The following is a 24,080-nucleotide window of genomic DNA, read 5'->3' on the forward strand; positions in this document are numbered from 1 at the left end:
TTTAAATCTATCGATTATTATTATCATCTGTAAATTGAATACGTATGCGATAATTACATTTATTTAATCTTTAAAATAATTTTTCAATCTGATTTCGCATATATCGTTGCGAATTAATCTAGGCATATTCTGAGGATGCTTGGACAGAAATAGGCTGTTTTCAGGCACCTAGAATTGATTTACAAATTACGACAAGCTGTTTTATTTAGCGGGAGCCTAATTAGGAAAGACGTGTCGAGTAAACGCTTCCAACTAAATAGATTATCGGGAAACCGGATTGAATGTAGTCGTTAATAGTTTTAATAAAGTTCTATTAACGCTTCTTCGCGAGTTTACAGCATATATATATATATATATATATATATATATATATATATATACACACGTACAGTATTTTTCAAAACTGCATAATAATAATACATAAATCGTGATATTTTTTTTCGGCAACTCGTGGCGAGTAATACTGAAGACTTGATAGAGGTATTGAATGCAATAACAAAACAAATTAGTTACATTGCTCATACAGACACAAACTTGACAACTGATTAACAGAAAATATTTGAATTGGCATTCCTATATACCCTTCACAGTTTTGTAACATCCTGTATATATGTACTCACATTGATTAATTGTTTTTCTTTTTCTTTCTAAAAAATTTAAAGTAATCTGATTAATTCCCCTCGACTTGTCCCCATAAAAGTATATACGGAAAAGCAAAGGCTCTCGTTACATTGTTCAGTATTTATTAAAAGATCACGCAATCTCATTCCGTGATAGGATGTTTTCAAAAATATGATGACAAGCAGTTTTAAACATCATTTGGCATTGAGAAAACAAAATACCTTTCTTACGAAGTGACGATCAAGAAACGATTGAGAAATTGAAAAAAAAAATGTAGATAATCTATATAAAAAAGAAAAAGAAGAAAAAAACAAGAATATTTTGAAATATTTTTAAATATTAAGACTATCGAAAAGTTCTGCCCATTTTTATATTAAAAAATAATATACAAAAAAAAACGGAAGGAAAGCGAATAAAATTTTAAAGAAAGACAAATTGTTTACTAAACAGACAAAACTTTTTGATTGACCTTATATTTACATTTGTCATAACTTACGTTTAGCATTCATGTGTGTATTCCCGTTTCCTTACAGAAATCAGCGTTTTTGAGGGTGAAGTGTCAAGAATTTTCTCTCTCTCTCTCCCTCTCTCTCTTTCTCTCTTTTCTTCGAGAAGAGAAAAGAATAAAAAAAAAAACAAAACAAAAAAAAATAAAAAAAGAACAAAGTGGCACTCGCGAATGTCCCGAAAAATGATTTACCCTGAAGTTATCTATCTGCTCACGAAAGGTAGACAGACGCCTGTGGAGAAATGTTAGGAGATTTTGCGTAACTTTTGTACACATGCCGGGAGAACAAACTAAACTCTTTCACGCATCCCAAAGCCCATAAATAACAGCAGAGATAACCTGGTATTTTTCCATGTTAGCGAGTAAATCCATTCTCTTTTATAAAAGATATAATCGATAGATTAATTTTCGTTAGTTTCGTCGATGACGAAACTACAAGTCCGATAAATATTTTTGATCGTTATTTGAAGAAATTGAGAGAAAAATATGAAGAAAAGAAAAACATTTTATTATTTCAGATGTTGACGATAATACATCAACAGCAGTAATAAAAAAAAAAAAAAAGAAAAAAGAAGAAAAAAAGAAGACCATACTGATTTTTATCCTATTTACTTTAAAAAGGAATATAATTACATTAATTCTGTCCTAACTTAATATTAAAATCATATAAAATTAATAATAGAATCATATGTTCAATCAATTAGCAATTACAATTACTAATCATCATTTCTTTTCTAATTATGATATTATATACCTTCATACGAACTCGTGTAATCACCGTTAGAGCACGGAAAATATACAAAGAATTCGAGATTACGTGGAATTCATTTTCAAATCCTAATTATCTTAATTTTCACATTGAAATTACTCCTTCGAATAAAAGAGAGAAAGAGAGAGAAAGAGAGAGAGAGAGAGAGAGAGAGAGAGAGAAATAATTATAGCGTTCTTTTCTATTTTAAAGAATTCTATTAGCGTTGTTCGTGAAAATACAAAAGATAGAAAAAAAAAAATTCACTATACGTTTTCTTACGTTTCATTAAGTTCATGAAGATACAAAGCGAAAGAAAAATTCCGAATACAACGGTAAATTTCCAAAGTTTGTTTCTCTACTGTCATATCGTCAAAGCAAAGACATATAAATATTCTCAAAAAAAAAAAAAAAGAAGAGAAGATGTTAAGAGAAAGGTACGAATCATACAAATTTGGTAGTAGATCTTTTTGAAATTGACAACACTTTTGGTGTATATGAAGAAGTCACGAGTGTAATGAGTCACAACCTATCTGTGAATTTCCGTTCTGAATTATTCACATCTCTTGTTATTTAGCATCCTTCAATATGTTGTTTATAAAATATTGATTAGTGACTATCCAAGTGACTTATTGAAATATAAAATTCGTATTAATTTCTTTAATTATAATATGTCCATTTAGAAAAATCCTTGTCACTCGAAATATATCAAACAAAGAAACGTTTATTATTTGTTCTATGAAATTTAAAAATATCTACGGTAAACTGTCAATTGAATGACCGGATAGAAGTGAAAAAAAAAAGAGAGAGAGAAAGAGAAAAAGAAAGAGAGAGAGAGAGAAAGAGAGAGAAAGAAAGGGAGAAAGAGAGAGAGAGAGAGAGAGAGAGAGAGAGAGAGAGAAAGAAAGGGAGAAAGAGAGAGAGAGAGAGAGAGAGAGAGAGAGAGAAAGAAAGGGAGAAAGAGAGAGAGAGAGAGAGAGAGAGAGAGAGAGAAAGAAAGGGAGAAAGAGAGAGAGAGAGAGAGAGAGAGAAAGAAAGGGAGAAAGAGAGAGAGAGAGAGAGAGAGAGAGAAAGAAAGGGAGAAAGAGAGAGAGAGAGAGAGAGAGAGAGAGAGAGAGAGAAAGAGAAAGTGATAATCATGAACAAAAATTTATAAAATTATACCATAATCGTGATATATCAATGATGATTCACCGTCCGTGTCACATTCATCGAGTAACGTTTATCTCGAATGTTTTGAAAGTTGGAAGGGGTAACGGAAAATTTATAAATTCTTCATTATAAATGCTGCAACGTGACAAAGTCTTCGTGTATATCGATTTGAACTTTTGCAAAGGTAATTAAATTCGTACGAATTAAATTTTCTTTTAAGTTTATCGTCATAATGTCTATGACTTCGCGCATTCGAAAATTCCAATATTTTCATTGACGGTTTTCTTACTTCTATTGTTTTTAATAGGTCGTGAGATAAATAATATTAAGAATCGTATATATTATATTTCTATAAATTTTCTTGTCTCGTACGAAGGATATAATTACGTATTGCAGGATTATAATTAAGACTTTATAAAAAATAAATAAACAGATGTTGTATACATAAAACGAGTCTTGCATCATCCGTGTACATTTCTTTTTTCCCTTTTTTCTATCATTATCAAATAAAAATACCGTTTACCACACCCTGAGAATTACCATTCAAAGTTTATAAATTAAATCATCGATTGTATACTCTCTTGATATTGTAAATTGCGTATAAACTTATTCTTATAAAATATTATAAATTATAAAATGTGTTAAAAACTTGAAACTACTCGATCATTTGTCGCATTTTATTAATTTATTAAAAATAATTTGCAATTTATTAATCCTTAAATGCATGTGTTAAATCCTTATAACATATATCATATTATTTAATTTTTGTATTAAATTTCGTAAAAAAAAAATCATGATACAATTTTCCCATTACTTCTGTTTCAATATTTATTTATTCAATAGCTATAACAATCGTTTACTTAAAGTATTCTAAGCAAATAAATAATACATTAAAATGATTAATTATTTGTTATTTGCGCATAGCTCTCTGATGATCACACTTGTTCGCTCTGTACGATTTCATTCTCATTCATTGCGTTTCTTACGTTTATTAAAAAAAAAAAGAAAAAAACAGATTTACTTCGTGATCTAAGAAAAAAATGAAAAACTTACAAAAACTAGTTTGCTTATCGATATGTATCTCTAAAGGTTTTACATTATTAATGAATTTATTTACGTGAGTAAGTATCTAGTTTACGTTTCCTTGATAATACATTCAATTGATCATAATTTATGGCTGTGCTTGAAAAAAGAAAGCTTCTTCCTTTAAGAAGGTTTGCTGAATATTGAAAAATAGCAGGATATTCCGTTAACGGGACGAGGCTGATATTCTAGAAATTTGTGAGGTGGCATACCAGTAGAATGAGCTTCCTTCATGTCCATCACATTCGTATCAGAAATGATCCAGTTGGTTTGAGGGAAATTTATGTCCGGCAACGATATCAATTCTTCGATCATTTGCGCCGGCTAATTGGATATCGATCGATATTATATATTAATTACCAGTCTAACAAGAAATACGAGTTCAAACGTTAAATATTTAAATCCATATCAATAGAGAAGGTTAAACTTATTTTTGCATTTATAAAAAAAGGAAGTTTTATATAAATTTTGTATAACTAATATTTATGTATAACTGTATATACGAACGATGTTGCACGTAAGATATATATATATGTAGGTACAGAATGATTAATAAATGTAATAAACTGTTTTGGCCATAACTAATTTAAAAATTTTCAATTTTATCTCTGTTTATCACAAGTATTAATCGTTCAATTGAAAAATGAATTGAATTATGGCAATCTCATTGATTAGAAAAATACTATTTAACATAAATTAAATAATGCCAATTTATTTATCATTTTTTCTTTGAATGATTTAGATTTCGATTGAAACTTAAGATTACATTTTGATCATTTGAATATTCTTTAAATCTTTAAAAAATACAAAATTTTAATCATAAGTTATTTAACAAATGATATATTATCAATAGATATTCGACAAAAAGTGATATATTTTAACGTGTTTGTTTTGAATGAAATTAAAAATATTTCTCATGCATTTTGACAAAACTTCGTAACATTTCACGTGAGTTACATATAAATGAAACATATTTATATCTAATCTAATAATAGATTAAGAAATGAACATTAATTGTTATGCATATTATCCACTATAATCCTATACGATTAATGAAAGTTACTTGCCACGATATCAGAGATTGGAGGCAATTCATCGATAGGTGGTGGTTCATCGAATGGCTCGATTAAGTTACCATTTTGTAAAACAAAGAGCAACAACCACATATAATTATTACGATTGGAAAGCTCCTCCGTATTGTCTGTGTGGATATTCTTTAATTTCTCCAGCCATAAATGTATAAGTGATCTTTCTGTCAGCCGTGAAGACGATTAAATGTTTATAACGAATTGTGACGTCGTATCAGTGAATAATAAGATGCAAATGATTCAACGAGCTACGATTCAAACGACTTTGTAAATAAGAATAAGTAGTGCGTTGAATCATCTTATTCTTATTATTAAATCAAAATATCTTATTGCATTAATAATCTATATATTATTGTTAAAGTATTAATAGATTTTTGATTAATTTAAATATATAAAGAAAAAATAAAAACAAAAAAAAAATCTTACGAAAATCCTTATCATAATATTGAATTTTAATTTTAATTTTAATTTTATTTACGTATCTATAAATATATATGATTTCATGTATATATATATATATATATATATATACATGATCATCATTGCCAAATTGCTTTACGCGTTATATTATGAAAATTTTTTGAGATCGATGCGAACTTGTACTTTGGCCATGATGACTTGCATTTATTTATACATTTAATTGACCCCGATTTTCTGAACAAAATTATAATAGATCTAGAGATGAGTTATACTATATATATATACTATACTAGAGATATGTTATACTATATATATATATATACTCTTTGATACAATAATTCTATTTACAATCTAACTCTAATCGTAATTATTGATCTGTAATTGTAACTGTTAAATTTCTTCGCATTATATGATTGTAAAAACATTCAGATTGATCCTGACTTATATACTTTGACCCTGATTACTTGTTCCCAGAATAAATTGATAATGAGATCGAAAGCAGATCAGCATGTCCTCTTTGACACGTAACCTCTTTGGTAAACACGTCAAGTAGCAGTACATAACGTTATTGAGTTCTCATTAAAAGCTCTTACACTTTCTTCGAAATCAATGTATACGTGAAAAAATAAAATAAGATTTAACCTTCTCGTGGGAACAATTGGACTAACGCTCTTACGAGCAAATCATTGTAGATAAAATTCTCGTTCTTCATTTCATCTTCTTTGCAGACCACAGTGTCACGATAATCATTATCATCCTCGTCAGCATCTTTAATAGACATTTTTAACTTTAATTTAATGAGAAAATATACAACTTCGATCGTGCTTATGCTTTACAATCTATTTCACCGAAAAAATTTTTCTTGTTCAAAACGAGTTCAAAACGTGAGATTGTATTGTTTTTTTTTTTATATGCCTAGTAGATTTGTACAAAAAATATATATATACATAAATAATAAGACAAGTGAGTGAATAAAAAATAAATTGGATAATCTATCATAGGTTAGTATTTAGAAATATATATTTTTTAATTCCTTCATATTTAAGATCGGTCGAGCGAAAAATAATAAAAAATAATATTTTTTTTTAAATTTTCAAAGTGACTGCGTAGATAACGAAAAAAATGAAAACGCAAAAGACTGACATCATCAAATAGGAGTTTTTTTTAATATCGTATCTCCAAAGAGGAGTTTATTTCAAAAGAGTTGATTTCTGTAATATCGTATCATTAAATGAAAAAAAAAATGAACATAAACGTACTAAAAAACATAAAAATATAAAATATTTTTTATGTAGTATAGAAACATGTATATATATATATACTATATATATATGTGATATATATATGATATATATATGTATATATATATATACGTGAGTTAATAGAATATATATATATATATATATATATATATATATATATATATTCTATTAACTCATTTTAGTTAATATTCTGTTTGTTCCGTACTATATATAACATTTTTAAATGGTTATTGATATCACGAAAATATAGGTTAAATACGCCATACAATCAAAAGTTTGAATGTTTATTACACTATTGATTGAATTATACGTTAATTAAAGTCAATCGAGAATGATCGAAATGGCCCTAAGAGTCTCTCAATATTCATTGATTCTCTTTTCCTCGCTCTTTTTCTCTCTTTGTCTTTCGGACGGTCATCGAACGATAGAACTCGATGATCGTTGATTGAGCACGCGTCTAAAGAATTTTTCAACTTTCTCTTTTTTTCTTTTTTGTTATTGCCTATCTATCAGACATGAACTTTTCTAAAGTTCAACGCGTTCGTGCACATGAAGAAAAAATATTCGTAGCTACTAGATTTCTCAAGTAAAGTTTATGTAAAGCAAATGAGCGTGGCAGTCGGAGATAAAACTAATCTGGAACAAGGAATGACCCACGATGACACTGGATCGATGGCAAAAGAGAGAAAATAGAAGAGAAGATAAAGAAAAAAAAAGACCGTCCGATGGTGGCTTCTTGGATATTAAATCCGGTCGCTTGATCGAATCGACAGTCGAAAGCTGGAATCCAACGATGAAAGAGGTCCGAACTGCTATTATAAATCTTTGTTCGAAGACAGAAAAACATTATTATAATCTTTGACAGTTATACTCATGTGTATATATTTACACGATATATGTTAATATTTAAGAAGCTCGTGTAAATTGATTGAAACAGTCATCATATCGAGTTGGAACGAACAAAATTATCTTTTCAACGTAATATGTAAGTACAATTTCAGTAAGATTTATTATTTAAAAATATTTTTTTATTTTCACCTTCACCGTATACATTTATTACTTGTAAATGAAACCAAACGAAGCGATATTCTTGTCCATTTCCTTTATCTCCAGATAAACAAAGCAAAGAATCTTTGTATGTATGTTCGATAAAATATTATACGATGCATCGTCGACGGTCATTGACATTTTCTCTGTTAAATCGTTATCTTTGTTCAAAGAACGTATGAATATTAATGAAATGTCATCGATTTTTTTAAATTACGGATCACTTTTGTAAACAGTTTCTTTTTTTTTCAAATTTAGAATCTTTAAAAATTTTTTTTCAAAATAATCAAAGCAATGTATTTCTTATCCAGTGAGTTTTAAGTTTGATTTTCTATTAACAGATGGCGCGATATAACTTAATCAAAACCCGCCAAAATCACACAATTGACACAAAAAATAAATAATATCGTTTGTTTTCAAAATAAATTTTCATATAAGAAATAGATTTAGACTTCAATTCAAGGATTACGAATTTAGAATTAAATTTAGAAATAAAACGCGCTTATGACATAAAAATTGATATACTAATATCGAATAAATTAATTATGAAATTTATCGTGTCAGCATTAAGAAATATAATATAATGTGAAATAATTTACTTTATTTAAAATGCATATTATAAAAAATAACATACTAATTTAGAATAAATTATTTACGAAAGTTAATCGTCTCGACGTTAAGAAATATAATGTAAATCAATTTATTACATTTAAAATGACAATTTAATAAGGATCGCTTTGACCGATCACAATTTAACTTTAATTAATTTAATAAAACGATTAAATCGATCAGCATCGTAACAAACAATAAAAATGTATTAATTGTATGTAGTTTTTAATCTATATTTTTATGATATCAATAATTATTTGAAAATTTCATGTGTAGTATACAACAAACAAAATATTAATTAAAATAAATTAAGAAAATACATATAGTATTTCAATATTATTTATAAAATGTATCAAATGGTTATTGATATCACAAAAATGTAAGTTAGCAATAATATAAAGTTAAAAGTTTTGTTGTTAGCTGCACTCCTGATCGAGTTAATCCTTATTAAAGTTAATTGAGCTTGGTCGAGGTGGTTCTAAGGATAATTTTTGATTTGATTCATTAAACGATTTTACAAGTACAGTTTACGAAGTAACGCTGAACATTTATTGTACCTTCTACGAAAAGCAAAAAATCATTTCTAACATACCAAAACACATAAAAAATCATTCACCGTTAGAAAACATTTCTATCGACTTTATGCTATTTAAATAATGTGTTATAAATAGTGCAAGCTGGAAGAACGAATAACGTATTCTTCCGTCATATAATAAAAAAAAAAAAAAAAAAAAAGAAAAAGAAAAGTAATCGCCATCATAAAAAGACATATATTATTATAATCATTTCGTTACGATTAAATGCGTAACGCGATTATCTTATATAAAATTCTTGAGCAAAGAACACTTGGAAGCGCAAAATGGTAAGAAAGAGATAGAAAGAGAGGGGAAGAGAGAGAAAGAAAGAGAGAGATGCAGATACACAGAGAATGAGAAAGTAAGAGAGAGAGAGAAACAGAGACAAACAGAGAGTGAGAAAGTAAGAAAGAGAGAGAGAGAGAGAGAGAGAGAGAGAGAGACAGACAGAGAGTGAGAAAGTAAGAGTGAGAGAGAGACAGAGAGAATAAGAGAGCAACAGAGAAAATGAGACAGAAATATGGCGTCAGTTAAGAAGGAAAAAGGAGAAGGAAAAGGGGAAGGGGAACGGTATGGAACGATATGGAACGGTTAGGTATCACGCTGGTATCACGTGCTCGTTTAACCGGCCCTCCTCGATCAGTTCCTAACTCCATAGTTCCCCGTTTATTTCTTATTCTACTGCGCTTTGGAGAATCCATGACTAACTGTTGACATTTGGTTCGATATTAAGGTCTCTAAAAAAATCTTGAAAACTCTTATATTTACGATTAGAGATTTTTCCAAGATTTTTCGGTTATTAGAAAAATGTATTCTCATCGCACAGGCACATATCTAATAAATGAAATTAATTTATATCTGCATATTATTCCGTAATACGATTATTTTAAAAGTGAACTCAAAAATGATAATAAATTTAATATTCATATTTAATCATTCATTATTTTTCCATGTTTCCAGAAACATTGACGTAATTTTATTAAATATGAATCATAGGAAATATTAATCACGATATTATAACGTGATCGTTTAAATGTATATATATATATATATATATATATATATATATATCGATTTTTTTCGAAGGAATAAAATATTTATATATCAATTCAAATCTAATCAACATGCTAGATGTAAGATAGACGAATAACACGTTTCACTTTCTGACGATACCTTCAGGAATGCAACAGATGTAAAATATTTTAACACCTACATACTATGAATATTTAACATAGCTCATTTGTGTGCAATTTACAATTTAACATAATACACTCGGTTACGTGTAAAAGAAATGTTAAATGAATACATCCTGACATCTCGATAAAATGAATATCCAAAGTAGGAATTATAATAAATATAATAAAAATTTTATTTCGATATTCCATAGTTAGTATTAAACATTATCGATACTTTAACAAAAATAAAAATCAACAATGCGTACTGCAAATTATGTTTTATCTAAATGATACATACGCGCACACACAGATCCAAGGAACTTGTTAAACATATTAAAAAGGATGGTTTAAATGAAAAGCAAATAGGAATAAAACAAACGCGCATTTACGAAAATTATTGCAGAATAGAACTATTATTATTAAATATCAAATATAACGTTACATTTGCAGACGATAATAAGCAATTTTATAATATAATATAATAATAATTTCACAGTAGGCACTAGTATAGTACAAGGAGGGTAACGCTTTTTAAAGGGTAAACGCGCATGTGCACTTATGCCGAGCTTTCTGGAAGACTTAAGAATAGGCGAGATGGGGTGGGGGAAGAGGAAACAGGGTCGATATACAGACGAACGTTCAGTGTGGCAGCAGCAGAAAGTTGTGATGTTGTTTCTGCGATCGTCATTTAAATTTTTGCTATCATAATATACAGCTCGAATAATTATTAAAATTTCATTGAATTTTACAATATATGTAGTGTTCTTCTTAATAGAATTTTTTTCGAAGGAGTGCGTGATTTTATCTCTCATTCGTTTCATCCTCCTCTTTCATTTACCATATCCGCCCCCGACGATTACCTATCCTTATCTATTACAGACCTACTTTCAATTTTTCTATTCATTTATTTCTCTATCCTATCTTCTATAACGTAATCGTAATAGAAATTCGATCGTGATTAATTTGTCTGATATTAAAATACCGAAATTCGGCGAGATTAATCAGGCCGGTATCTGGTAACTCCAGATATCTAAGTCGTGAGTTAATTCGTTGTTATTTTTATAATATAAAAAGTGCTTGGGCGAATCTCCCACCATTGGTTGATTTCACACCGACGTTGCTACAAATTCGCCCGCAAAGACGAAAGATGGGCATTAATATATTCGCTTTCCTTTACAATAATCTACGGATCGAGCACTTCAAAAAATCTTATCTAGGTAAGATAATGTACGATAACATATATAGATCTGTTATTATTGTTTATTTATTTTGTATTTTTCCTCAAAGTTTACGATCAATACAGATATATTTTTTTTTCGTTAGACAAGTAGAACACTAGCGCTCTATTTTCGCCTAGTGGTCTTTTATGTAATTCACTTGCGCCTTCTTTATTCTGACTTCGAATGAGAGCAATCGCGGCTCTCATTAATAACGATCCATTTATTCTTTTTCACGCTATTTTTACACACACATATTTTTTTTTTTTATTTGCTCTGTTTTATAGATGGAAACATGTAAAATTTGATGATAAATTGCATTTATTTAATTCGATTCTTTAACAAGACAAATATAATTAACATTATCGTCGAAAAACCTTGAATGAAGGTAACGAAGTGTTAGATATGTCTATCTTATATGTCATGGTTTACAAATAATATAATATTTTGAAAATTGAGAACTTTCATGGTCTCTCAATAATTCATTCCAAACATGTATTTGCATCACTAATGGATAAATTAAATACCATAATAAAATTGAAATTATTATAACGATTGTTTTTCGAAAAAAATTCAAATGTTAACAAAACGTGAAATCAAAAAAGAATGAAAAAAAGTGCTTATATAAACGGAAAATTCGAAATGAATTGGAGCGGTTCCGTTCGACTAAAGGCCGACTTCGAAATTGTGAGATCAATAGAATGTTTATTTACTTTTATTGTATTCTCGCGCGAAAAAAAAAGAGAGATTTCAAAGATAACAAATTTCGAGGAAAGGGACGATAAACAAAATAGCGATAGATTTCGAAGCGTTGGAAACGATGGTATTATGAAAGGATTGCGCGGGGTAAGGAGGGTTCTGAACACGCGTACGGTGAGTGATATGTTTTTCATCAAAAGAGTGAGAGAGAAAGACGCATTGTTAGCGTGGTAGGGAGCACAGGTATATTAAGAAGTACAAGAGAGAGAGAGAGAGAGAGAGACAGAGAGAGACAGAGAGAGAGAGAGAGAGAGAGAGAGACAGAGAGAGAGAGAGAGAGAGAACGAATGTTTGCTTGAATGTAAGAGAGACAGAACATTGGCATAAGAGAAAGAGGCTCGTTCTCGAGCTACGAAGCAAAACTCGTTCAGTCGTCCTTCGCCAGCTTAAAGAACGAACGTTCTCGTTTCTGCCGGCGTGAGGTTACTTATTCAAACTTCTTTCTTATATCATATATATATATATATATATATATACACATATATATATATATTTACTTTTTTCTTCTCAGTCGATATCGACGTTTTCCGACGTTGTCGACGACGCGACATATTTTTTACGCACGTATGTATATATGCAAACGCGTATGTGTATATAGATACATATAATACACTTAAAAAAAAAAAAAAAAAAAGAAAGAAAGAAAAAAAAATGTATATGCGTTTGTTAACGATCGATCTCATCGAGTAAGAAAATCAACGAAGAAGGGCTTCATAATCCCTTTTCCTTTTCTTTCTCTGTACTTCCTCTGTACTTGGTCCTCTCGTTACTATACGACAAGTAAGGAAAACCTGGAGATCGTAAAAGTGGTGAGGAAGGGAATTCATAGAATCGTAGTTTTCTTCTTGTACTGTCACGAATATTTACATCGTGATGTACTACTGACAATGTTTCTCGTCGCACCTGTGAACGACAATCGTTGGATCTACGCCATGCACGGACTAGAGAAACCTATGGAATACGTGCCTGGTAACCATTTTCTTTCCTTTTTTTTTTTTTTCTTACGTGATATATGTACGCTCATATATCTTTCGATTTTATTTGCCAAATGAATATATCGCGTTAATGATTGCCCTTAAAGAAAAATAAGAGAAAAAAAAAAAAGAACAAGATCGTTAAGAATTTTTATTTTTATTTTTATAAACGAAGGAGTCGGTTATTTTTTGTTGTTGTTGTTTCTTCAATTATATTCAATGTCTTACTTGCAGACTGTCGTAATGTAATATGTATGTACGTCCTCAATTGATGAAAAATGTTTAATAAACTTTCTACTGGGCTATTCATGTATGACATATTATCGTTATATCCTATCAATATTGTTTTTTTTCATCGCGAAAGTGCCTTTTCTCTCTTTCTCTCTCTCTCTCTCTCGAATATCGAATTTATTATCACGGAGTCAAGTGATAAAAAGAGAAAGCAACATACTCGTTTGGCATGTTTTTTTCTTTTTCTGTTGCTCTCGAAACGTCAATAAGACTAATAGAAATTAAATAATTCAATAGAAATACCTTTTACGTTGCAGTAATTTTTTACAATTTTTATTTCTTCTATAATTCCCATAAGATTTGATACATTCATTTATATATTATCATTGAGAGATTACGTGTTCGTTGGTACTTTTCCACTTCTCTCTATGCTTGACTTTCTTACGACACTCTATGTCATCGTCCATATGCGTATACGCCGTTGTGTTTTTCATCTCTCTCGTACGCGTTCGGGAATGCACGGAAATCATCGTATCGTGTTCCCGATTAAAGCCGGATTCACATGAATGTAGCATAACTTATACCTACGTGTGACTTTACCGACAGATTTACGAACATCTTCATATAGCAAAAAAAGTCAAATGAATACAATTTATGCATAAATAATTTTCTTTCGTATTTCCTGCTTTGATTACAATCTTCTATCTTTTTCTTTTTTGATAATTATCTTATCGTATTTTTTGTTTTTTGCGAATATCCGTTATCACAATATTTAAACACTTAGGCGTTATTTATCAGCCGGCATTTGACATTTTTTTATTAAATAAAAAAATTTGTGCTTAGTAAATAAGTTTCTTTTTCTATTAACAAGAATATACACAACATGACAATAACAATATAATATTATGATGATGGTGAAATGAACGCTATTCAAATGAAAAATGTAAAACAAATATGTGATGTGCATACGAATATATATATACACATCGCACGCACGCACATACACACATATGTATGTGTCGTGTATAAATTAGATACGATCATTGGACATAATGTGTCACGTTGAAGCACGTGCAAAACGCGTGAACGACGACACGACACAACGAATAGATGAGTTTGTTATGTGTGAGCGCATATTTGCCGCGTATTTTAACGGGCCGTCAGAGCATAAAATCCGTGCTCTTTCAATGTTTGCACGTGCGCTGGAACCTCCGACCGACCCCCGACTCCATTTCTATAAATATCTCGCATAGAAACGTTCACGAAGGTCGGGATAAAACGAGAAAGAAAAAGAAAAAAAATAATGTTTCCTTTTCGTGATAACATTCATTCGAGTCGTATCGTTTTATCTTTCGCTACGTTCTTATAATGTTTTGAAGTTAAACTCTTATTCACTCGATTTGATTATACGAAATTTATATCCTATAGGTCGGATTAGAATTAAAGTATAATTCTTTGAACGATAAAAGGGTGACACACGTGCCGTCATTTAACAATTATCGAAAATTCAATGATCTATATAATCGTTTATAAAATAAAGCGATTTGGAAACGAATTAATCTAATTCATGACTCGTTTAGCAATCTATCGATTTACCAATCTACATAGAGGTGTGTTTTTTAGAAAACCATCCGTCGTTTGTTTGTATTGCTAAATTGTCCTTCGTCTTGATTATAAATTAAAATCAGAAAAAATTTTTAAAGCAACTTTGACGTTTACAGTTGTAAAGTATAAACACCTCCTCGATACGCTATATCGTTCGTCATCGATATGTACTTTTCAAGATTGAATAATAACGTAAATGTATACATTACATAAGAATGTTAAATAATAATCGGAAAATTAACAAGAATTTAGTTACGAAGTCTATTAAAAAAACAATGTTGATCTTTTCTATTTTTAATTCTATTTTTCAATAATTATTCGAAATAATAGAAATAATATTTAAGGTTTATCAAAGTAATTTATGAAATGATATAGTAATTCAGAAGAAGATATATATCTATTTTGTAAAAATTAACAATATTGTTTATTGTCATAGGCGACAATCAACGATCGAATTTAATTTGCTTAACATAGTCCTATAAAAAATAGTTCAAAGCGTAAGGTCCAAATAACCATGAAATAATATATTCATTTAACTGAATTAATAACTACCTGATAATATTTTCATAAACAATTTTTTTTCTTATTCTACAAGAAATTGTGAGCAATGTACATATATGGCGTTGTTAGAATTAATTTTATTTTATGTTTTGCATATTAACATATATATATATATATATATATACATATATACATATATATATATGTATGTCTATATATATATATATATATATATATATATATATATATATATATATATATATAGACATACAATCGACTGTGCAATATAACATTTGAATCTTGTTGTCATCGTATAATAAACTGCAAAGAAAAAAAAAGATAAAGAGAGAAAGAGAGGGAGGGAGGTGCAACGTGTTTTGCAGCGTCCATAAGACCGTTTGTAATGCAGGTTTAACCTCCGCGATGACCTTTTTTTCGTAAACATCTTTACCTCCTTCGTTGAATAGTCATTGTACTGAATGAGTCAGAGATATGAATATAGAAAGAGGAAAATTCAATGTGGTATGGTCATTAATACTTATTTTCTTCGGATAGCCGGCGGTGTAATGGCAGGATCGGTGGCAACTTTGGCGATATTATGGGTGTCCCTTCAATCTATGGGACTACTTGGTTATTCCAATTCTATGGAGGCCTATAAACTACCCATATCACTTCAGAACTATCTTGCCAGCTACACTGGTAAATATTTTTATTTTTCATTTAATCTCTTGATGCCAGCATGTATCATCAGAGGTTCATTGCAATATAGTTTTGATGTCAATTTTACTGATAATAAAAAATATTTTTTTTTTTAATCTTAAGTGATTAAAGTAATTTTCTAATTAACAGAGAATACTTCAATGTAGAAAAATATCATTAATAGAACCTCACGAGGCAGTAAAATACAAATTATAGCTTTGGCATCAACGTGTTAATAATAACATTGTTTAACTTCCTGGTTGTTTGATTGCTTACAAACACATTTACTTTCGAACACATTGAAAATTAAAATTTAAAAAAACGATAATAATTAGTTAAAAAAACAGAAATTTTAAATAAACTTTTAATATTATTTTTTATCGTTTCTCTTTCAAATAGATAATATATTTTATAGATAACATATATATGCGATATTTCCTTTATCTTGAAAAAGTGGAATATCTCTTGAGAGATTGAGTCTATAGATAAAATCTTTTTACAAGTTATTTTGATATAAAAAGAGATATTTTTTTTTTAGATATTCAAATTTTTCGAGATAAAGGAAACATATTCTATATGAATTACTTTTTACTCTCATAAATATATATTTACACATATCGGTTTTTTTCAAGATATTTTTACAGGCTTGCCATCTACAGATATTCCTTCAGAAGGCGTCATAGATACAGGTCTTTTTCGAAATCGACAATATCCCAAGATCACCGAGTCGACTTTGAATGAATCTTTAAGTTTCGCGAAGACGCTCGTAAATCGGTTGGGAACACTAGAAAAGAATATTGTCAACGCCGGTATTCAATTTGATGCTAATAGTGTTGCCGGTAAACAATATATCAATGGATATCCTTCAGAAGATGCTTTGGAGAAAGGCATCGATGCACTTTTGGTTACGAAAGCTTCCTTGTACCTCATTCATCAAAATTGTCGACGGTAAGTGATTTCTTAATATTATCATTGTATACGTATTATAACTTAATCCTTTAAGCAGTAAATTTGCATAATTTAATCAATCTCCGAACCATTTTAAAACTAACAACAATAAAAAAAAAAACAATAAAAATAAGAACAATTTGTTTGACATACAAATATAATGAATTCAAATACTTGGACCGAATGGTAATTAAATTAACGGTAATATCATTTGAGAAAATTAAATACTAAATTAGTTTGAGTGAAATTAAAGATTTAAGTATACTTTTGTATTGTTCAAAAAATTATTAATAGATGCTAAAGCGGGACGAGGGGAGGTATACGATCTTTATATAATTAATATCTTGTATTTATTATGTATGTGGTATTCAGTAGATTTGGCCTATCTAAGGAAGAATGTGCTCGCTATATATCAACCTTGAAATTAGAGGGCACACCAATGGGTAACAAATGCTTGACCTCGCACGTATCAAGTTGTGATTCAAAAACGAAGTATCGAAGTATTGATGGAAGTTGCAATAACATCGATAATCCTAGCTGGGGCAGTGCCATGACAGCATACACAAGAATCCTCTTCCCTCAATATTTCGATGGTAAGAGTCGTTTTTTAAAACTCGACATGCTCTCAAAAATGCCTTGTTTTTCTAGCCTTTCTCCTATTGACTATCTCTTGAAAACTCGCGGATATCATATCCATCAATTGTCTCAATAACACGGACGAGATAATTGTTCTTTTGACGCGAAATAACATTAATTTCATAAAACCTCAATCTTCGTTATTTCCTTCCTCTTTAATTCCAATGGAATTCTTGAATTTTCCTTATCCTCATTATGAGTATCACCGTAACATCTTCTATCTTTCGTGTTTCTCATTTTCTTTTCAAAGTCGCTCCATTAATTCGCTTAAATTCACACTATTTCACGCGATCATTCGCACTGTCACATTGCATCCGTTCACATCTCGTTCGGTCGGTCGTATTTTCTTACAAATAATGCGTTTAATATCTAGTAAAAGGAAAAATCATTTATATGTCGAAGTATAGCAATGATTGTTTAACGGTATTATTGTCATTATCTCTTTGTGATATAATAATCGAATAATTATTTACAGCCTATAAACGTTAAGCGCTCTCCTATCCAATCATAACAATTTCCACACAAATTTCCTTTATAATACTCTCATCGTTTACCAATCAATTTAAATGCGTAGGACATAATATGTAAAGACAACGTTTTTTTCTCTGACGTCATTTTTAAATTCTTACCAAAGGATAGGAAACGTTTCCCGATTATTAACAAACGTATATTAGTCAGATTTAATTAACGAAATTATGCTTCTTATTCGACACATTTAGTAGTATAATTTTCTAAATTTACCTCGATATTTATCTCGATATCTCTTGTATCTGCAATAAAACAATACTTGGACTTTAATTTGACGGTATACTATATCGTAATCAATCTTGTAGATTTTAAGAATTCATAACTTCGTTCTACGAAACTTGAAATGATTATTTAGGAGACTACAAATCCATTAACCAACCTAACACCACTTTTATCAGGACAGTTTATTAACGGACGTAACACACACTATAGGCATATATCAAAATCTATATATATATATATGTATATGTATATGTATATATATATATATATCTATATATATATACACACAGGTTGTTCTGTCCATGAATGATCAAGTAACTATTTCGCAATTCCTTAAAATTACAAAAAAGTTTATTAAGAGAAATTTGCACAGCTTTGAATCAACTAAAAAGTGCATGTACATTTTTTTTATTCGCGATCTTTTCAAATTATAAAAGTCAACATAGTTTTCTTTTTTAATATAATATTTTAACATAATTTTCCTGTATTTTTATATAGTAATAAAAAATTGTATTATGTATTCTTTACGAGATAATTCTTATTTTAACGACTAATTAATAGGTTCATACAATACCGTAATATATACTCCATGCTATTTCAATCCTATATTTACAAATTAAGCAATCGTGTATTGTGACGGGTTGAAGGTCAGTGATCCTGTTTGACGTAACCAACTTCAAAATATTATGTAGTCTAACGAATGGTTTTTTAATTCGTGATATGAAACAGCAACTACATACTTTAATACATAAAATGCCAATTATCTCATAAACGATGCATATAACAATTTTTTACTAGATATGATTTTGATTGTAAATAATCACTACTATATAAATATGCAAGAAAAATTATAAATATCTATTAAAAGAAAAGACCGTTTATCTTCATAGTTCGAAAACGTCACGAGATTAAAAAAAAACTTTTACGTGTACTTTGTAGCTGACTCAGAGTCGTGCAGATTTCTCTCATTAAAGAACTTTCTTGTAATTTTAATCAATCATGAGATATTTTCTCGGACAGCTATGGACAGATACCGTCTATATTCTCTACGTATACACGTGCACAGAGACAGATCCTTGGGCGCTAGCGGAGAAACGTTCGTCGATTGGCTTAACAAAATTATATTCTGTGATTTGCATTACAGTTGTTGTGCGATAAGGCACATAGAGCATAATATGCCTGAGTGTAGCAGTGAATAATACTGCCTACAATAGGGTGCCTCGGTCGGGAGATTCTATCCAGCAGTAGAAGTGTATGTAAACTAATTCGGATATACCTAATAATGTATCATATTTATTACGTAATACTAGTTACTTCGAACACTTTCTGTTTTCTGGCGGCATACGGTTTCACGTTAAGGTCCCTGTTCGAGCGAATTCAATTTGGGAGGTCATTGCGGCTTAAATTCAATATCATCGATCCATTCACGATAACATCGAATAATTGTAATGTACATTTTATAAAATTTTGAAGGCTATTCCAATAGTCACCAAAATGCAAATCATATTTATTTTGACAATCGATGAAAACCGCATTAAATTTTCTCCGTCTCTCAGCTTGGTTCACTCGTTTGGGTGCCTTCATCGACCATACTAAATATTATAAAGCTAGATTACTCGTTTTGCGAGCGTCTCGACGTCAGCGATTAGCGTTGAATTGATAACAACACGGGGTTATTCCTCCTCTCTTTCATTGCTTATAACAATCATGCGTATGAACTTTCAAACTTTAACATCGATTTATCATTTATATTGACGACATGCCACGTCAATGACGCCACCAGAACGACGTAAAAAAGAGTAGATAACAACCTTCTCCGGATTTATTTCACAGCACGAGAGTAAGAACTTCAATCGATTAATTGCTAATTCTTGCAAAAGATCGGTTGAAACTTCTTTTTGTTCGAGATTAATCGGATTGATTTTGGAGTTTTAATCAACTTTGTTATTTTTTCTTATATGATTATGTCAAATTATATTATGGTTATGATTTTTTCAAATTATTGTATATAATATTCAAAAGTAAAAATTATCCGGTTGTTCTCAAACAATACATCGCGAGCGATAAACAGGTTTAGGTGAAGTCTCAGGTTCGAGGACAAGACGGCCAAGAAACATTCTCTCTAAACGCGTACCATTACTTGTTTTCTCTAATAAAAATTCTGCGTATTTTATTATCTCTCTCGTGCTGTACAAATATATATATATATATATATATATTTATTTACTTATTTATTTATGTAAATATATATATATATATATATATATATATATATATATATATACATATAAACACCTATAAACTTTGTTAAGATCGGAGTAATCAAGATGATATGCTTTTGCTTTGTTGCACATATTGGATAAGTGCATTTATTCAAAATTCACATGTAAAGATTTCTTTTAAAGCACTTTAACATATTTATTTGAAAATGCTTCGTTATGAATCACTTAACATCAATTTACTCCGATTTGACAATGTAAAACGATCTTCATGATATATTGTTAATATAACATTGTATTGGGAATTAGGCATTCAAGAGCCGAGAAATGTGGGACAGACGAAGAAACCATTACCAAGTGCGAGAACAATAAGTACATCAGTGGCTGCTTATAATGGCCAATCCGATCCCACCAAAACTCTTGCCGTCATGCAATGGGGTCAATTCATTTCACACGATCTGGCACATACACCAGTTCGCAAAATGGGTTAGTTCTTAGTAATTTGTGATTGTTGTTTTGTTAAGCTTTACTTTCGGTATTTACAAAATAAATTGGTTTATATAGTTTCATCGGGAAAACCAATTTCTTGCTGCCAAACGGATGGAAACGTTTTATCTCCTCGTCACATACATCCAGATTGTGCAGCTATAACGGTGCCGGATAGAGATCCTATCTATGGCACTCAGTACATTCGATGTATGAATTACGTACGTTCCATGCCAGTTTTGAGGTCGGAATGTACCTTTGGTCCCTTGGAACAAGTAATTCAACGTTCCATTACCATTTCATTCTATTTTCGTATTTTTGTTTGTCAATGAAAGTCTTATTTTTATATTTTGTCTTCAGATGAATCAAGTGAGTCACTTTTTGGATGGTTCCACGATCTACGGTTCCGTTCTAGCAAAATCTCGTGAATTACGAGAATTTCGAGGTGGTAGACTTCGCACAGATGTTCGTAATGGTCACGCATTTTTACCATTTGAAAACGATGCCGAAATTGCTTCTCAATGTGAAGGAGGTTGTTACGATTCTGGTAAGTTTTTGTTTTTAAGGTTCATCATTAATATGATTGTTGATTTTTAATTAATTTTTAAAAAAGACAATATATAACGATAATTTTATTAAATTTCATAGGTGATGATCGCGTCAACGTTTATCCTCAATTGGCTGTAATACATACAGTTTGGCATCGTGAACATAATCGCATTGCGAAGAAACTCGCTAAATTGAATCCTAGCTGGACGGATGAAATCCTATATCAAGAGGCTAGACGTATTGTCATTGCTGAAATTCAACATATAACTTACAAAGAGTGGTTGCCCATTTTATTGGGTAGAATCAGTGTTCGAGCCTTAGGACTCGGTACTGGTTATAATAGAAAATATGATTCTGAGGACGAACCTGCAGTTAGCAATGAAGCAGCTACAGCTGGCCTGCGATTTTTGAATTCACTTATGCAAGGAAGACTGATGTAAGCTATTACAATGATTTTTTAAATGTCATTTTATATTTGATATTATTTTTTTTGTATATATATATATATATATACTTTCAATTAATTCTTATAATTTTTAATGTCAATTATATTTTACATAATATTTTGCAATAATGCTTTACAGTATGCCAAATAATGCGCATCAAATTAAACCTCTGGAATTGTCAGAATATTTTTTTAATCCGCGAGTGATTGAATCCGACGCAATTTTTGACGGTTTACTTCGTGGTCTCTCAACACAGACCAGTCAGAAGATGGACATAAGTTTTATTCCAGAAGTGAGTATCTCATTTTGTTCTTTTATTTTTTCTATTAATACCACTCATTCGTTGTTATTTTATTTTGTATGTCTAACATTTTGTAGATTACCAGCAAATTATATAGCAACCGTAAGAATGATCTTGGTTTAGATACTATTAGCTTAGACATACAACGTGGTCGTGATCATGGACTACCTGGATATAATTACTACAGGAAACATTGTGGATTACCTATCGCTAAGAATTTCAATGATTTCCTTGATTACATTCCTATGGAGGTAAATTAAATATTATATTGAAATGAATAATTTAAATTGAATGCAATTTTTTAACGTATGTGTTTCATCACTTTTTTACTTTTTACGTACAGCTCGTAAATAAATTACGCTCCGTTTATACTCATCCTAATGACGTTGATCTTGTGATCGGTGGTATGGCAGAAAGGTCAACCGACGACGGTCTTCTTGGTCCCACATTCAGATGTTTAATTTTGGAACAATTCGCAAGAACACTTCGTACAGATAGATTTTTCTACGATTCTGTTATGCAACCGTACCCCTTCACACCAGGTAAAATTTTTTTCTTACATTTAATTATTTATCATGTCACACAATTACAAAAGTTTATTAAATATTTGAATATTTTTCTATTCTTATAGATCAATTGGCAGAAATACGTAATGTTACTTTAGCAAGAATATTCTGTGATAATGGCAATAATATCGAAAACATGCAATTAAATGTTTTCCTCAGACCACAAGAAGGGTAAATTCATTAAATTTAACATTTTACATTTCTTCAGAAATTGCTTCTTCGAGGACTATAATAGTAATACTCTTTATATGTTAATTTTATTTTGCAGAAATGAAATCCGTTCTTGTAACGATTTCGAAGCAATACCAAGCATGGACCTATTTGCATGGGCTGAGAAGGCTAAAGCGTATCGTTGAATTAAATCATTAATTGGCTGGTCACATTACTGCGTTGCGCCGGCTCATCCATGAGCAAGATTGGGCTTGGTGAAGAGAAAGAAGCGTGAGTGATGTCTTAAGATCTTCGTGATATCATTGTGTCTTAAGTTTCTAACGTCAGGGAGTGCTTTCTTGAATCTAAATGAGGATGTATAATATATGGTGGTCACTAATATGGTTCAGGATGAAGCGGCAGATGTTAGTGTGATAAAAAAAAAGCGAAGATACGGTGAAAAACACGTGACTAGTCGATTAAAGAAATAGGTCAGCTAAGAATAAGCTGAAACAGAAGAACAAATAAGTCCACGTTTCCGAGGACCATACTATCATAGCAAGAAACACGATTTTGATTATATTACCTCGCCCAAATTATTGTATTTTCGAAACAGCCTTGCTCGATCAGAACATTATTTGCGTATGTGACCATTTAATAATATAAGTATAACAATATGAAGGAGCGTGTGCATCTAATTAATATATTTAATATATTTAATATATATATACATATATATATATATACATATATAT

At 30.1% G+C, this 24,080-nt stretch overlaps 2 protein-coding genes across 5 annotated transcripts; one reads left to right on the plus strand and one right to left on the minus strand.

Annotated features, from left to right (window-relative positions):
* Positions 1-4,019: 4,019 nt before the first annotated feature.
* On the minus strand, positions 4,020-6,401 carry LOC118443144 (uncharacterized). The gene is made up of 3 exons (XM_085656604.1): positions 6,297-6,401; positions 5,180-5,371; positions 4,020-4,436 (listed from the first exon to the last, which is right to left on the minus strand). The coding sequence occupies exons 1-3, from the start codon at positions 6,399-6,401 to the stop codon at positions 4,236-4,238; spliced, it is 498 nt and encodes a 165-aa protein (XP_085512730.1). The 3' UTR covers positions 4,020-4,235.
* A 1,242-nt stretch (positions 6,402-7,643) lies between these two features.
* On the plus strand, positions 7,644-24,035 carry LOC118443215 (immunomodulatory peroxidase). 4 transcript variants are annotated; one of them, XM_035869857.2, is made up of 13 exons: positions 7,644-7,867; positions 16,131-16,274; positions 16,907-17,222; positions 17,595-17,815; positions 21,137-21,313; positions 21,392-21,588; positions 21,674-21,860; positions 21,962-22,298; positions 22,447-22,600; positions 22,687-22,860; positions 22,953-23,151; positions 23,241-23,346; positions 23,444-24,035. In XM_035869857.2, the coding sequence occupies exons 2-13, from the start codon at positions 16,142-16,144 to the stop codon at positions 23,529-23,531; spliced, it is 2,289 nt and encodes a 762-aa protein (XP_035725750.1). In that variant the 5' UTR covers positions 7,644-7,867; positions 16,131-16,141; the 3' UTR covers positions 23,532-24,035. The 4 variants fall into 4 exon arrangements, with proteins under 4 accessions (XP_035725750.1, XP_035725749.1, XP_035725746.1 ...); XM_035869856.2 differs by lacking the exon at positions 7,644-7,867 and adding an exon at positions 10,944-11,505; XM_035869853.2 differs by lacking the exon at positions 7,644-7,867 and adding an exon at positions 12,664-13,233.
* Positions 24,036-24,080: the final 45 nt, after the last annotated feature.

This window comes from Vespa mandarinia, chromosome 4 (genome assembly GCF_050613455.1).
Source record: "Vespa mandarinia isolate Hongniang chromosome 4, ASM5061345v1, whole genome shotgun sequence".
Taxonomy (NCBI): domain Eukaryota; kingdom Metazoa; phylum Arthropoda; class Insecta; order Hymenoptera; family Vespidae; genus Vespa; species Vespa mandarinia.